Source organism: Vombatus ursinus, unplaced genomic scaffold (genome assembly GCF_900497805.2).
Source record: "Vombatus ursinus unplaced genomic scaffold, bare-nosed wombat genome assembly UNPS02014785.1, whole genome shotgun sequence".
In the NCBI taxonomy this organism is placed as follows: Eukaryota; Metazoa; Chordata; class Mammalia; order Diprotodontia; family Vombatidae; genus Vombatus; species Vombatus ursinus.
Window position 1 is genome coordinate 11,237,212 of NW_020954563.1, and position 16,259 is coordinate 11,253,470.

Consider the following 16,259-nt stretch of genomic DNA (forward strand, 5'->3'; position numbering starts at 1 on the left):
CTTACTGGTGGGCAGAAGTCGAATCTGGCTCCAGGGCACACTGAGTACACATGATGATTGATAGTGAGCAATCCCTACTGAGAATGGGCGCCTGGGTTGCTGCTGTGGGGTCCAGTGTTGGAAGGCCCTGGCTTCTCTTGGGAATGGGCCTCTGGTTCTGCCTCAGCACTGGGCCCGATACCTCTGCTGGAAAACTCCCACCATTATACAGAATATCTGTCCCTTTCGTTCTTAGATCAGCTCAGTCCGTCAGGCCTGTCTCTTTGACACTACCATTAGGACATTCCAGGTCTTGTCAGGAGCCTGGGGAATGGCTGACGCCTGCCCTGTCCACACCAGCTCTGCATGGTGCCTGCCAGTTCTAGGAACATAATGTTCCTCTGGGCACCTGGATGAGTTGGCTTTCCCCATTAGAGATAAACACACTGAGAGCTGAGACCATTTTCTACTTTATCCATTTCTATCCCCCAGTACTTGGCACATAGTAGTGATCAATATTTTTTCCTCCACTTATTCATTCACAGATACTGACATGCCCTGATTCATCTCTTCTCATCTCTCGAACTTTAGCACAGTGCTTGACGAAACTCTGTTCCCATTCATTTACTTAAAATGACATACTTTGATCCATCTCCTGTTTAATTAACATACTCTACTAGCATGTTTTCTAAACTTTAAAGTGCTACAGTAATTGAGCTGTGACCAGCACTGCCATCTTTGATGCCTAAGCCTTGCCCCGCTGCTGTGCATGGAGTAGCCACCTAGACAGTGCTAGGTGAAATGAACTGGACACTGGCCCAGTGATGCCCTTGCCCACTGGATAGAGACATACCCTACGGAGGGTGAAGATAGAAAGATCTCTTATATTCCCAAACATTCAAAACACTTCATGTGGTGGCAAAGAACTATTAACAAAACACATGCTCATTGATCAAACTGAATCATGCAGGTTTCATCTGAGCATGTGAAGATGGAGGGGGATGCAGGCACTTCACTGAGATTTCACTGGTATTAGGGACCACCTGGATGAGGAATCTCCCTGAGCCAACACAGGTCAGCCAGCAACTTCTTAGCGGCTACAGCCTTAGAGAGCTACCCAGAGCACTAGCATGTTAAGTGACTGGCCCAGGACAGGAACCCTAGGTCTTCCTTGTTTGAGGACAATTCTCTGTTCACTATACTATATTGCTATTATAGACCATCCCTTATTTGCAAATGGCCTGTCTTCTCTAAATGGATGTTAACACACCTGCAGTTTACCTTCTTTCTACAATGCCAAGGAGAAATACTTTAATGTTGTTGGTTCCCTTGAATACTACAAATTTAAGCCCAAAATTCAATTCACTACTTTTTTTTTCTTTTAAAATTCTGGGTGAGAAAAAAGATGTAACATTAATATCCATACCCAGGCTGAAAGGGGTGACATCTGATCTCCTGCCTGCTAGCCCAGAAAGCTCTTACCTCAGTGGACTCTTCCTGCTCATTTATAACCAGAAACGCATCTTCAGTGGCCTGGCGCTTGGCATCCGCGATGGTCTGCTCCATGCGGGCTCTCTCTGATGCAATCATCTCAAAGGCCTTCTGCTCAGCCTCTGCTACAGCCTTCTGCACTTCCGACATGGCCTGCCGCTTCACCTCATTCACAGCTTCTTCTAGGGGAATACGACGGGATCATTAACTGGCCAGAGAACCCTGCAAAAGCATGGCTGCCCATCCCGCTACTCGCCTAGATGGAGCATGAGCAAGGGATTTGGGGATCTCATTGTTTTAAACTATACATGTGCAGTCCCATGTCTGACAAATGCTGCACCTGCATTTCATGCTTCCATTCCAACATGAAGGCATGTCACCCTAGGACTTCATAGGATGGAATATTTGTGAAGTGCTCCAGGGCACACAAGATGCTTAACAAATACGTATTCCCTTCCTGGCACTCACAGGAAAATGGGAAAGTTATGCCTGATGGAAATATTGAAAAGCCAGAAAGACTCACAGTTACCCCAACCATGATGGCCCCCAGCTCTATATGCTGGGAAGGATTGGCATGACCTCTGTCTGAGACAGCGTGCTCTGCCTGGGAAGGCTTATGCCTCTCTCTTTAAGCTTGCTGGCTCACTGAGGCCTTTCTCTGGGTTAAGCAGAAGAACTAAGGTTTTCGTTGCAAAGTCTACTCCCTGGTGCTTGTGGGGGATGAGGGTAAGAGGGTAAACTGTTCCCACATTCTGCCCATTGCTCAGGACCACATTCAGGTCCCCCTTCTTTTCTAGCTTTACCAGCCAATTCCTCCTGGGCTTTTCCTTCTCCAGAATTTTATCCTATTCAGCACCATTCAGTTAATTCTGTTTATTATAATTGTATATTACAGTTACTTTTCTATTTATCTCTCATCTCTTTACTAGGCTGTGAGCTCCCCCAAAACAGAGACAAAATTTTATCTAAACTTTGTATATCCCCTGGAAGGGAACACAGGATTACGTATATAATAGGTGCTTAATGAATGTTTGTTGGGTGAATGAAGGGGATGGGGTAGGGTTGGGAGAGAGAACTCTAGGCAGTTATTCCCACCACAGGGGTGGGGAACCTGCAGCCTCAAGGCCATATCTGGCCTTCTAAGTCCTTGGGTGCAGCTTTTTGACTGAGTCCAAGTTTTACAGAACAAATCCTTTTATTAAGGGGATTTGTTCTGTGAAGTTTGGATTCAGTCAAAGGGCCACACTTGAGGATCTAGAGGGCCCCATGTGGCCTGGAGGCCACAGCATTTTATTTTCACTCTTCCTTCAAATGTGTTAGAGTGGAAGCTCTCTGAGGAGAGAGGGAAGGAGGGACCCAAACTGCATAGGAACAAGACCCAGCAAAAGAGATGCAGAAAATTCATATACATACCTTAGACCAGTAGGGTCAAACTCACATAGAAACTGGGCCACTAAATTGCACATAAGGATTCTTGCCACGCGTGCTGACTTAGAAAACCACATATTAACACTACCTATGTTCCATTAATATTTTTATTTATTTTGTTAAGTGTTTCTCAATTACATTTGTGGGGGAGTGTCCCAGGTACATAGTTTTGATGTCTCTGCTTTACACAAACCAGTAATTACTCTGGCCCAGATAATGGAGAGCTGACTGTAATATATAAATATGAACCAAGCCTATAAAGGGTGCCATCCTCTCCAGTGGTCACCTCTAAACATGATACACAATCCTTGCCTTTAATCACAAACCGTGCTCACTTGGGTGGTTCCCTAGTGGAGGAAAACTCATGCTTTATACAAGCCTCAAATATCCTCACAGAAACCATTGAAAGCCATTTCTGGAGCCCCAGGAATGCACACCACCACTCTCCTGGGCCCTGTGAGTTTAGCTGTGGTTTGCCTCCTGTCTGTTAAAATAAGGAAGACAAATATGCTATGGAGATAATCGGATATAGCTGTATCCAAGAATGAGATATTCATGCAAATGCAAGGGAGGAAGAAGCCAGCTCTGGGTTTCCAGAGGTTAGCACAGTGCCTGGCACATAACAGGTGCTTAATAAATGTTGATTGATTGACAGTGTGTGTGGAGAGGTAGTCTGAAGAAAAGTACACCTTTAGCTCAGATGTGAAGGACACGGAGAACAGGAGGCTTAGAAGCAATGGGGAGCAGGCATACCAGGCAGAAGGTCTCAGTGATGAGCTAGCATAGACCTAACTAGAGGGCCTAGTGGATAGAGCTCCAGACTTGGAGTCGAGAAGACCCGAGTTCAAATCCTGCCTGGGTTCACCTGTACATTCCCCTATAAAATGAAGGAGCTGGACAGGATGACCTCTAAAGCCTCTTCCAGCTCTGACAGTCTGTGAAAGTCTATCAGTCAACCCAAAACTTAGTTACCATTAGGGATCTAGAAGGAATGCGGAGCAAGCTTCCCTCACCGGCCTCAAAGAGTTTAGAATTTAACCAGTGGAAGAACTGGAGAAACAAAGAAAAAGTGCATGGTGCTAGGCAGGCTTCAGTTTTGAAAGATGAAGAGGGCAGGAGTAACGGGTTGGAGCAGCTGGGACCTAAACCTTGCCCTGAGCTATAGGCAGGATGTGGCAGTCTGTCTCCACGGCACAGACCTTCAGCACAGATCTTCTAGACCGGGGTGGGGAACCTGTGGCCGTGCGGCCCCCTAGGTCCTCAAGTGCAGCCCTCTGACGGAACCCAAACTTCACAGAACAAATCCCCTTAATAAAAGGATTTGTTCTTTAAAACAAAAGGCCACACCCAGGGACCTAGAAGGCTACATGTAGCCTCAAGGCCGCAGGTTCCACACCCCTGATCTAGACCACTGCAGCAGTCCTCACTGCCTGAATAAGCCTTTTTATGTTTAGATCTGGTCACCCGATTTCTCCACTTGGAAATCTTCAGTGGCTCCCTAATTGGCTACTGAGGAAAGTTCAAACCCTGCTGGGTCTGGCTCTGAAGGCCTTTCCAGCCTTCTCTCATATTCTCCCCTGCCATGCACTCTACCTGCCAGCAACACTGGAGTACTTTCTACCCCCTAAATACACCTTGTCCTGCTTTCCAATCTTAGTGCCTTTGTCATGGCTGCCGTGGCTAGAATCCCCCCTTCTTTTCCTTTGCTGAATTCCTATCCATCTTGTAAAGCCACTTCCTCCAGGAAGACCTCCCTAATTCTCCTGGTTAAAAAAAATCTTCCTCCAAAGATCCCACAAGGAACTTTGCTTGTATATGTCTAATATACACTAATATAATAATATTGTATACTACAGTTACTTTTCTATGTGTCTCTCATCTCTAGGCTGTGAGCTCCCTCAAAACAGGGACATGGTTTTATCCAAACTTGGTATATCCCCCGGCATAGAACACAGGACTATGTATATAATAGGTGCTTAATGAATGTTTGTTGGGTGAATGAATGGGATGGGGTAGGGTTGGGAGAGAAAATTCTAGGCAGAGAAAAGCAAAATATGAACAAAGTCAGAAAGGCAAGAATGAACAGGGGTGTGTGGGGGGGGGATGGGGTAGGGTTGGGAGAGAAAATTCTAGGCAGAGAAAAGCAAAATATGAACAAAGTCAGAAAGGCAAGAATGAACGGGGGGGGGTGTGTGTGTGTGTGTGTGTGTGTGTGTGTGTGTGTGTGTGTGTGTGTGTGTGAGAATTTAGAGACCATGATCCTGTCCAGACAGGAGGTACCTAGGGAGCCATTCCATGTTCTTCAGCAAGGGCAGTAATAGGATAAAAGGGCTATTTTAACAGGATTTACCAGGCTGACTAAAAAGGGAGAAATATGAGGCCAAGAAAGAAGTTTTGTGAAAAACTTTTCAGAGGATATCAGAGCTATATGAACAAGAGAAAAGGAAGAAAACAAAGACTCAGGTTTCAGGGTTCTTAAGGTATGGTTGGGGTTATAGGAAAGGGGGCAGTGACTAAGGCAGATGATGATTAGAATACAGAAGGACAGGTAGTGATATAGGCCACTGAAGACAGAAAGGTGTGGGAGAACACTTTTGTTCACAGCCCATTTAGCCATGGGGAGTGAACTGAGTTAATACCAGGAGGCTGTGATTGGGTAGGGGGGATGGGGCCATGTCAGGAAAAGATAACCGGGTTCAGTGAAGACAAAGCAAAGCAGGAAAAGGCATGGATGGAAGAAAAATTAAGGGGAAAAAAAGGAGAGAGGCAGCATCTGGTGCAGTGGGAGGAACCCTGACTCCTGTCCGTCTGCTGCTGACTTGATGAAAGACCCTGAGGCAAGTTCCTTCCTTTCTCTGGGTTTGTTTCCCCATCTATAAAATGAGAGATTTAGACTAGGTGATCTCCAAAGGCTCATCCAGATCTGACATTCTGTGTTCTGTGACTGGCCAAAGAAAAACTAGGAAAAAGAAATACAGAAAAAAACCCATAGGACATCAGATAAATCTATACTCATGAGTTCCAGGTTGCATGAAGGGCCTGTGGGCCAGATGCTTGGTTCCCAAGGCCAGACAGGGTTGAATGTCAGTCCCACAATCACATGATTCCAGCAGGGGAGACTTTAATTTGATTGATCTAGGGTATGGCAAAGATTGGTTTACATTTGAAGCCCAGGTCAAATGCTTTCTTCCAAGTAGAATCACTCCAGTTGCAGGGAAATTATAAAATCCGCAGGCAAACTCACACACACTTACCAGCTTTCTTCCAGATCTCTTCAGTGACATAGCCTGTTCCTGACCTACTGCTGAAGTCACGCTGTGAATCTGCAGAGAGATGGGAAATAGAGTGGTGTCAGAGGGGACCCCCACTCCCACCCTCATACAGAGAGACCCAGTCTTCTTTTTCATCTGTACTCTTTCTGAAAGGGGAGGGAGGCAAAGAGAAGAGAATGAAAGAGGAAGAGGAGAGATGGGGGAGAGACAGGGAGAGGAAGAGGAGAAAAAGAGAAACAGAAGGGGGAGAGGGAAAAATGTGGAGAGGAAGAAAGAGAAAAGTAAAGTGAGAGAAGAGAGGGAGAGAGAGAGAAAGAGAGAAACTCCAAACACCTGGAGATTCAGGTCACATCTTAAGAAATAGGTTAATACCATAAATCTAAATTAATAAAGCTTTGTAAATGGATGAAAGAATTAGGCAACAAGAAAACAAACTTATACTAAGGCGGCGTAATAGTGTAGTGGAAAGACCAGATATGGAATCAGGAATCTTTGGGTTCAAATCAAATTCTGATTATTTCCCAGCTACCTGACCACAGGGAGGTCACATATGACATCTTGTGGTTCTCCTGGAAGACAGAAGTAACAACAAGCCCCAGCAGAGGCTTTTCTGAGTGACTGCAGAAGAACCCGCTCCCAAGCACCAGAATGCCTGTAAATAAGGCTGATGGAGAGGCCTGTGTGGTTACAGTTGGGCTATAATGTATGTGTGTTTAAACAAGTCAGGAGGGAACAGCCGTGCCATGCATGGTGCAGGCACTTAATAAGTGTTTAGTGAATCAAACTTAACCGGCTCATCCTTTTAAAAATTTCAGTCTACACGGCTTTGTTTCTGAGATATGACCAAAGTTGGCCAAACCAAAGAGGAGCTAAGGGATTATTTCCATAATTTTTACAAAACTGTGGAGTTCTGGTTTGTTATTAATGCTGGACAAGGGTCTAGAAACCGAGTGTTAACTGAGCATCTTTAGGAGCAGGAGGGATGCTATTCTGCAAGGTATAGTGGAAAGAACTCTGGCTTTGGGGTCAGAGGTTCAGGGTTCAAATTCTACTTCTGGTGCTTACTGTGTAACCTCAGGCAAGTCTCTCACATTCCCTGAGCCTTAGTTTCCCTCATTTGTAAAATGAGATGGCCTGAGGTCCCTTCCAGTTCTGGATCTAAGACCTCAAGATGGAGCCAAAGGGCCAGAAAGCTCTAAGGAAGAGAGGAGAAGCCTCCAGTACAGAGAGGCATAGAGGGGGCATCTAGAGAAGGGAACCAGAAGGGACAGAGAGGAAGTATGACGCCATGACAGCAAACAGAAGCAATGAAGGGCCATAAGGCTTTATGGTCTGGGATTGAGAACAAGTGCTCTCATTCCCACTCTGACCTCTGACCTTCTGCTACTAGAATCACGGGAGGCCACTCTCCTCTCTATTCCTCACATGTGACACTCCATCTGCTGTGGCTGAGCCTTTGCGTTGGCCATCCCCAACACCAGGAGTACACTCCTTCCTCATCCTCACTTCAAAGAAACTCTCTCCTTGCAAGATACAACTCAAACACCACTGTCTGCAGGAAGCCTTTCCTGACCCCCCCCCATTCCTGACTCCCCAACTACCTTATACCTATATTTACTTAAATGTGTCTATGTTATCTCCCCCACCGAACATAAGCTCCTTGAGGACAGGCACTTTCACTTTTGTATCTGTCTTCTCAGCACCAGGGACAGCGCCTAGCACCTAGTCCATCAATCACATAGATTTATGACCATTAGAGACAAAAGTTTTTGAAGCTCTGTACCAGCTATTTTAGAGGGCCCATAAGCCAAATGCTCAGGATCAGTTTCTCCCCTAGACCCCTCTTCCTTCTGCAAGTCTGTGAGCACTTGCCAGAAAGGAATTCAGAATCTAATAAGGCCAAACAAGGTACTTCTCAAACCTGAGGTTCAGGACCAGCCTTCACAAATGGAGAGAGATATTAAAAGATACTGCAGAAAATAGCAAAAGGTCCAGGTACTCGAGGGAAGGACAATGGGTGGCTGAGAACTTTTATATTTCTCTTTGCTGTTCTTCTTCTTCTTCCTCCTTTTTTTTTTTTTTTTTTTGACTAGGCAATGGGGTTAAGTGACTTGCACAGGGTCACACTGCTAGTAAGTGTCAAGTGTCTGAGGCTAGATTTGAACTCGGGTCCTCCTGACTCCAGGGCCTGTGTTCTATCCATTGTGCCACCTAGTTGCCCCATGCTGTTATTCTTAAAGCGGTTATCTCATTTATGAGCCTTCACTCAGAAAGTCAGGTTTTAGGTAATACTGAATTGAAATTATTTCTCTAGTAGAACTAAGAAAGCTGTCAAAGTCATTCTGTTGTCTATAGGGTTGGTTCTTAAGGCCGTGTTAACTTCGAGATACCCCTAAGGTACAGGCAAAGGTCACATTCGACTTATAAATATTGTAAGTTTCCAAAGTTTGTGTATACCCTTCTCTTTGGCAGTGGCGAGGTGGGTAGAGGGGCAACACAGAAGGGTTCTGAATAGATTTCCCTGATTGAGAAAAATGTTGTAAAATGACAAGTAGGAAATCTGTTCTGGCTTTCTTTTGAAGCTCATTAAACCCTGAAAGTAGCTGAACAATACAACAAACAGGCCAGTCTTGAGTTTTGGGTTCTGTGCAGAGACCATATGATAAAGAAGAAAATAAAAGGTAGGAGGAAAAGAAAGAAAAGGTGGAGGAAGGAGAGACAAGACAGAACACAGAGAAGGAGGAACAAAGGGAGAAGAGGAAACCTTGAAGGCAAGAAAAAGTCATCTTCTGCCCTTCCCCCACCATCCTCCTGGGCACAGAGCTGCCCTGAGCAAAATCTTTAGAGTTCAGATTTGTCTTTGTTTTCCTCCCACCTGTTTCTGTATCCCAGGTAACCAACAGTTCATCTCTCTAAGCACTGCTTTCCACCCTCACTCCCAAATGCTCCATTCTCCAAAATTATCTAACTTACCATTCTCATATTATTTGAATTTCCATGTTCTTACTTTAACTAACCTCAGCTAGGAATCAGCAAGAAAGCTGCCTAATCAAGCTGGGATTTCTTTTTTGTCTCCTTGATATTGTTTAATCTAAAATTAGGGTGGTTGTGGTATAAATTAAGCAAGCCCCTGACTGAGGATGAGAATGGTCCTCGTCCTACCACTGGCCCCCTTTACCAGCCCTGACAGGATTCATTCTTATCTACTAAAGAAGTCACCCCAAATCACAAAGCAATCAGTGGCAAAGTTCACTGGAACAAATGCCTCCTGGCCCTTTCTCTTAGCTAAGTGCTTATGATCTAGACCCTGGGCCTCCAGATGTGGGAACTGATGTGTATCCAAAATCACCCACAACAACCACACATCTGCCCTTCCCTCTGGATGACAGAAAGAAGGTCATGGCCACCACCATCAGCCAGGAGCCAGCTACATACAGAGCCTTGGCTGGCAGCCGTCTGAACAAAGAATGTGGCAGTCACCAGGAGAAGTTTCACAACATGAAAAAATAAACATATGAAAAAACAAACTGTGGGAAACTCTTGAGGGAAAGCATTAAAAACAATCTTTATCCACTATGGGAGGAGGGGATAAATACATGGCGGGTATAAAAATGGGTAAACATGATATACAGGTCACCAAGAGGCAATATGCATTAGTAAATTGTGCACTGGATCTTAGAAGTCAGGAAGATCTAGGCTCAAATACTGGACCAGATATTTATAAGCTGTGACCTGGGTAAGTCACTTAAGTTCTCTGTGCCTCAGTTTCCTCATCTGTAAATGAAGGAATTGGACTTGATGGGCTTTAAGGTCCCTTCCATTTCCATCAACTCCCATAACAAAACCCCTAAGATACAAATGTCTCTAAAGCTATTGGGCAGCTAGGTGGCACTGTGGAAAGAGAGCTGAGCCTAGGGTCAGAAAACTCCTCTTCATGAGTTCCAATCTGGCCTCAGACACTTACTAGCTGTATGATCCTATGCAAGTTAAGTTAACCCCATTTGCCTCAGTTTCTTTATCCATAAAATGGACTGGAAAAGAAATGGCAGAGTACTCCAGTATCTTTGCCAAGAAAACCCCAAATTGGGTCACAAAGATGTGGACACAACTGAAACAATTAAACAGCAAAGATTTTAGATTTCTATCCATTAAAAAAAATTAGATTTCTCAGCTTAAGTTGATGGCTTTCTTATCATCATAGGCTGACAGAGAATTTTAACTTGGTTAAGATCTGTGCTTCATGGTTCCTTGCCAAGAGCTCCCTCTTCTCTCCTCCTCATCTCACATCACCCAAATGCTGTCCAAGCCCCTCCCTACTGAGCCATGAACCCCTGAGGGGCTGCAGCCTTCCAAAGACGAGCGCTGCCTGTATGTCACTGGTAGGGGATTGACCAGTAGCCAATTCTCTGCTTTCAAAAAAAGCTCAGATTCACAACCAGGTAAGTTTATTTCCTGCGCTAACATGTTGTTCTCTAAGGATATTTTGAAGCATGTCTCTGGATCTAAGAACCAGGAAAGAGAGAAATATCTTACAAATCATTTACCCAAGTACTTTACCATGACTAGCTTCCTTTCTTTTTTGTGATAATTTTATTTTTTTAAATTTTAATGTTTTATTTTTCCCCAATTACACCACCTTCTTTTCAATACAAAAATAAAAACCAAACCTAACAACAACAACAAACTAACAAAAAAGCTTAACAAAAGAACCTTCCCAGCCCTGGTAAGTGGGTGCTACAGATGTCTATGGACATGCATCTGGTTCCTTTTCTTACCATTGCTGAGTGAGTCCGAACTTCCTGGGCTGTGCTGCCTGGAGATGAGCTCACTCCCGGCTTTCCTGGTCTCTGTGTTCTCGCTGCACCGTCTCTTCCAAAAGTTGAGCTCTTCCCGATCAGTTTCCTGGCAGCGCCGCAGGACAGCCATGGAACGTCGGGTTTTCTCTACCATTTCCATGATGCAGTTCAGAGCCTGGGAATGAGAAGACACAGGAAATCATCAACAGAAGGAAGGAGCTAGAATTCAGGAAGACTGGGAAAGGATTCCTGGGCAAGGTGGAAATTTAGCTGAGACTGGAAGTGAGGATGGAGAGCTTTCCAGGCACTGAGGGCAGCCAGTATCGCTGGACTGCAGAGTATATCAAAGGGTGTAAGGTGGATGAAGAATAGATAAAGGGGTAGTGGTGCAGGCTAGTTTATTAAAGGGGCGGTGTGTGGGTGTGAGAGAGAGAGAGAAAGAGAGAGACAGACAGACAGATAGATAGAGACCTATGCTGGCAGCAGAGTGGACTGCAGTGGAGAGGCTTGTGGCAGGTGGACCACCCAGACAGCTACTCTAATAGTCCAGGCATGAGGTGATGAGAATCTGCAGGTGGGTAATGGCAATGTCAGAGGAGAGAAAGGGGCACAATATGGAAGAAGTTGTGAATGGGGCGGGTGAGAGGGAAAGGGTAAAGGTGGGGGGTAAACCAGAAGACAGTAGTGTCAATAAAACCTAGAGAAGAGAGTATAGCAAGAAGAAGACAGTAATTGAGCGTCAAAGGCTGCAGAGAGGTCAAGAAGGATGAGAATTGAGAAAAAGCCATTAGATTTGGCAATTAAGAGATCATTAGTAACTTTGGAGTTAGCATTTATTCAGTTAAGGGATGAGATTGGAAGCCAGACTGTAGAGAGTTAAGAAGAGAAGGAGAGGAAAGGAAGGCAGGCACCCACTGTAGATGGCCTTATATTCCACAAAAGGCAGAAGAGAGGGGATGAGAGCTAGCAGAGATGGATGGATCCAGTGGGGGCTTTTTGATAATGGGGGAGATGTGGACATGTTTGCAGGCAGTAGGGAAGCGGCCAAGAGGCAGAAAGGGATTGAAGATAATTAAGAGAGTGAGAATTTGAGTGATCAGTCTGCCGTAGAAGATGGGATGGAACGGGGTCGCCTGTGCAATGTAGGGAGGTTAGCACCAGCAAGGAGAAGGGCCACCTTTTTTCCCCCAAAACATTTCAATTTATTATTCATTTTTAGTGTTCTTTTCTTTTAAAAATTTGGGTTCCAAATCCTCTCCCTCACTCCCACTCCTCCCACTGAGAAGGCAAGCAATGATATCAATTATATATGTGAAACTATTAAAAAACATATTTCCGTATTAGCCATATTTCAAGAAAAATAAAGAAAGTGAAAAAATCATACTTCAATTTGCAATCAGAGTTCATCAGTATTCTCTCTGGAGGTAGATAGCATTTTGTCATCATTAGTCTTTAGGAACTGTCTTAGATCACTGTACTGAAAAGAGCAGCCAAAGTCTTTCACAGTTGATCATCATTACAACACTGAAGGGCCATCTCTTCATATGAGATAGGGTGAAGGAGATCATGGCAGAAGGTATTTGGGTGATGTGAGATGAGGAGGAGAGAGGAGGGAGCTCTTGGCAAGGAACCATGAAGTTAGGGTGTTTGAGAAGGTATCAACATATGTTGAAGTGCCCTCATAAGATGGGAGGAGCTGAAGAGGAAAGAAAGACTATGAACCATTGAACTCACTGAGAAATAGATGTTCTGGAGATCAGTGGACAATAGCTCCCAGAATTTTGATTGGGTGGTAGATATGGATTGTGTAAACCTCAAAGGAGGAAGTTACTGAGTGAAAGTAATAGTAGAGGGAAAACCTGGAACCTGGCAATGGGGAACGAGGAGTGTCCCATTTCAACCAGTAAGGGAGAGAATGAAAGTACAGCCATTATGGGAGGAGGTGGACAGAGGGGCTGTATCACCAGGAGAGAGCCAGATGAGAAGGGAGAGCCAGAAGACAGAAGGAATGGGAAAGGAAAAGACTGAAGATGAATGTAAAGTTTGTCTCTTACGGGGTGAGCATGCCAGACAGAACGGCTGAAGGGGTGGGAAGCTTTAGAGTGGGACACTGGGAGAGCTGGGAATGGGAATGAGGGATTGGGGGAAGGATGGGGTTTGAATGAGGACACCTGATGGGGTTCAGAATCACTGAGAGGCAGAGAGGAGGATCACTAACAAATGAGTTCTCCTAGGTTTTTATTGTTCCTAGGATTTGGGCCTCACGAGGGGTGGTGTTCTCTCGGCCTTCGGCAGCTCAGGCTAGGAAGGCAAAAGACGGTCCTTGACCTCATGGAGCTAACAGTCCAAAGAAGGAGACAACAGGCAAATAACTATGTACAAACAAGCTGCAGTCAGGAGACACTGGAGATGACTCAGAGGGACGGTGCTAAGACTGAGGAGTACTGGGAAAGGCTTCTATGCCAATAACAACAATTAACTGACATTTATGTATCTCTTCAAGGTGTACAAAGAACTTGCTCCACACCATGATCTCACTTTATTCTCACAATGCTACTGGCATTATTATCCTTGCTTTACAAACAAGGGAATTAGGGGCAGCTAGATGGCACATTGGATAGAGTGCCAGCCCTGGAGTCAGGAGGACCTGAGTTCAAATCTGGTCTCAGATACTTACTAGCTGTGTGATCCTGGGCAAGTCACTTAACCCAGGTTGCCTCCAACAAATAAACAAATAAGGGAATTAAAATAAGGTTTAGAGGAGTTAAGTGATTTGCCAATGGGCACACAAGAAAAGAAGAACATTGGAGCTGGAATTCAAACCCAGGTCTCCCCTAGCTTGAAGTCTAATACTCTTTCCACTGCTCCAAGCTGTTGCTCAGCAGTGACGCTCCATGAACCCCAGTTATTTCCTCCTGTTCTGATACCTGCCCCAATCTCTAATCCCTCAGTATATTATGGTGAGGCACCAGGGAGAAAACTGCTTTACTCCATACTAAAATGAAATGACTGCTAGGTCTCCCCGTTACAGGCAAACTCCCTTTTCTTCCAAGCCCATCGTAGTCTCCTATCCCCTCTTTTTTGCAGTTTTCTGCTTTCATCTGGCTACTCTGTCTTCTAAGGTCAGATAAGAGGAATGCTCCCATTCTACTCACTGCATTAACTCCCAACTTCTCCATCTTCACCCTCTGCCTTGTAGTGTACCCACATATCTAATTAACTTGGGATGACATTAAAACAGGAAAGAAGAGCTGTCCAGAAGCTCTGCATCACAGGATAGAACCGCCAGCTTATCTGGGAATCATCCCACCAGATGTCTTTGCCCAGGATTCTTACATGATCCAGATGTTTCCACTCATCAGCCCATTCTCTCTCTGTCAAACGGTGGTCCACCAGCTCCTCCTGGTATCCTCCATTTAAGCCTGTGCAAAATGAGAGAGTATGTTTTCTATGATTAGGAGGGAGGTGCAAGGAAGTCTTGATACAAACTGGACAACAGCTGTCGGGAGCCAAGGATGCTGGCGAAGGAGGCACGGCTGGGTGAGTGAGGCTGGGGGTTGTACCATGGCCTAAAGATGCCAGCTATTGCTCAGGCCTGGTTCAGATCTTAGGATATACATTCACTCAAGGTGTTAAAGCAGGGTGGGAGAAACTAAGCCTCGAGAACGTAGAGAACAGAGGGCGAGTCTGTGCAGGGGAAGATCGGGGGTAATAACAGTAAGCTAAGATGGCATTGGCAAGGGTAAGCTCTGGGAGAAGTAGGGCATGTTCACAAGAGTCAGGTGTGTGTTAAGCCTGGGGTTGTTGGCTCCACTGGGTGCTTGGGGATTTGGTATGGATGTGGTGGGGGGAGAGGAGTAGGGTCGTGGCTGTTGTCTGTTTTAGTACTCTGCCCCTACACGGTGATACCAGTATTAGGGTGCCATGATGAGAAGCCCAGTCCAAGACTACATCTGCAGCCAGGTGGTGTGGCAGACATAGTTCTGGACTTGGAGTCAGGAAAACCTGAGCTAAAAACCTGCCTCAGACACTTATTAGTTGTGTGATTCTGCCTCAGTTTCCTCATGTGTAAAATGAGGGTAATAATAACTCCTACCTCACAAAGTTGTTGTGAGGATAAAATAATATATCTAAAGTGATACATAGATGCAAGCTATTATTATTATAACCAGGAATTCCTTACACCAATGATATGACAGACCAGAGAGGGGGAAGAGAAACTTGAAAGGCAAATTTCTTTTTTCTTTTTTTCTTTTGGGTGAGGCAGTTGGGGTTAAAGGACTTGCTCAGAGTCACACAGCTAGTAAGTGTTATATGTCTGAGACTGGATTTGAACTCAGGTCCTCCTGACTTCAAGGCCAGTGCTCCACCTACTGCACCACCTAGCTGCAAATTTCTGAGTTTACTCCGTAGTCACAACATAGTGGAAGAGGGTGGGGTGGGATGGGGTGAGGGGTGAGGAGAGGAAGAGGCAGTGTAGGGAAAGAAGACAAGATAATTTAGAGCAGAAGGCATGAGACGAACAGTATGACCGGGAAGGCTAGGCCCCTAACAACCGCTCACAATCAATCAGCATTCATTAAGTGCCTGTTGTATGTCAGGTATTATTCTAAGGATCTCCAAGTCTAGCCTCCTATTGACTGTGCCACCCACCTTATATACCTGTGCCTAAAATCAGCCTTATCTATCTCCCCTCAGTACTGTTTATAAATGAGAAAAAACCAGGCAGATTTTAATAACATATGCTGCCTATATACACTGCAAAAATTGTATGTAATAGAAGTTCACCATTTCACATCCAAATTCTTTTTCCTTCTTCGTTGACTGAAATGTTCATGTTTATTGTTGGCTAAGTTAAGGAAAAAGAAAACCTAAATAAAAAAGAAGAATGTTTGTAGGGAGATTGGGGTGCTGTGAAGCAGGAAGAGAGACCACTGTGAGAGCAGTGTGAATGCTTTGTAAGCTTTATGATGGCATAAACATGTGTGATTGGCTTTGTTTTAAAATTCATGATAAATCAACTTTATAAATAAAAGAAAAAAAGAAAGACCAATTATCTTTCCAAAGGCAAAATAAAAGAATTTCCAGACAACTACTGCTTATTGGTGTCTTGGAGCTCAGGGTGAGAGGCTGTCTCTGGCTAGAAGAGCATGGGACCCAGGGCTCTGCACATCAGAGCTGAAGGTCAGAAGAAGTATTCTGATGTCCCTGTATTTTACATTTTTACACGTAAGTCAACCTTGGTCTTTGCTTTGCTTCCCATAGTAGGCTGCAACCTCTTGGAGGATAATCT

General features: G+C 44.8%; 1 protein-coding gene across 3 annotated transcripts in view; it reads right to left on the reverse strand.

Annotated features, from left to right (window-relative positions):
• The window catches only part of CBFA2T2 (CBFA2/RUNX1 translocation partner 2), a 166,973-nt gene that overhangs the window by 7,053 nt on the left and 143,661 nt on the right, over positions 1-16,259 (reverse strand). For all 3 annotated transcript variants that reach the window (XM_027867234.1, XM_027867233.1, XM_027867235.1), the window contains 4 exons: positions 14,303-14,388; positions 10,946-11,141; positions 6,153-6,221; positions 1,462-1,652 (listed from right to left, as the gene is read on the reverse strand). In XM_027867234.1, coding sequence (XP_027723035.1) covers positions 1,462-1,652; positions 6,153-6,221; positions 10,946-11,141; positions 14,303-14,388 — 542 coding nt within the window. The remainder of the gene's footprint in view (positions 1-1,461; positions 1,653-6,152; positions 6,222-10,945; positions 11,142-14,302; positions 14,389-16,259) is intronic.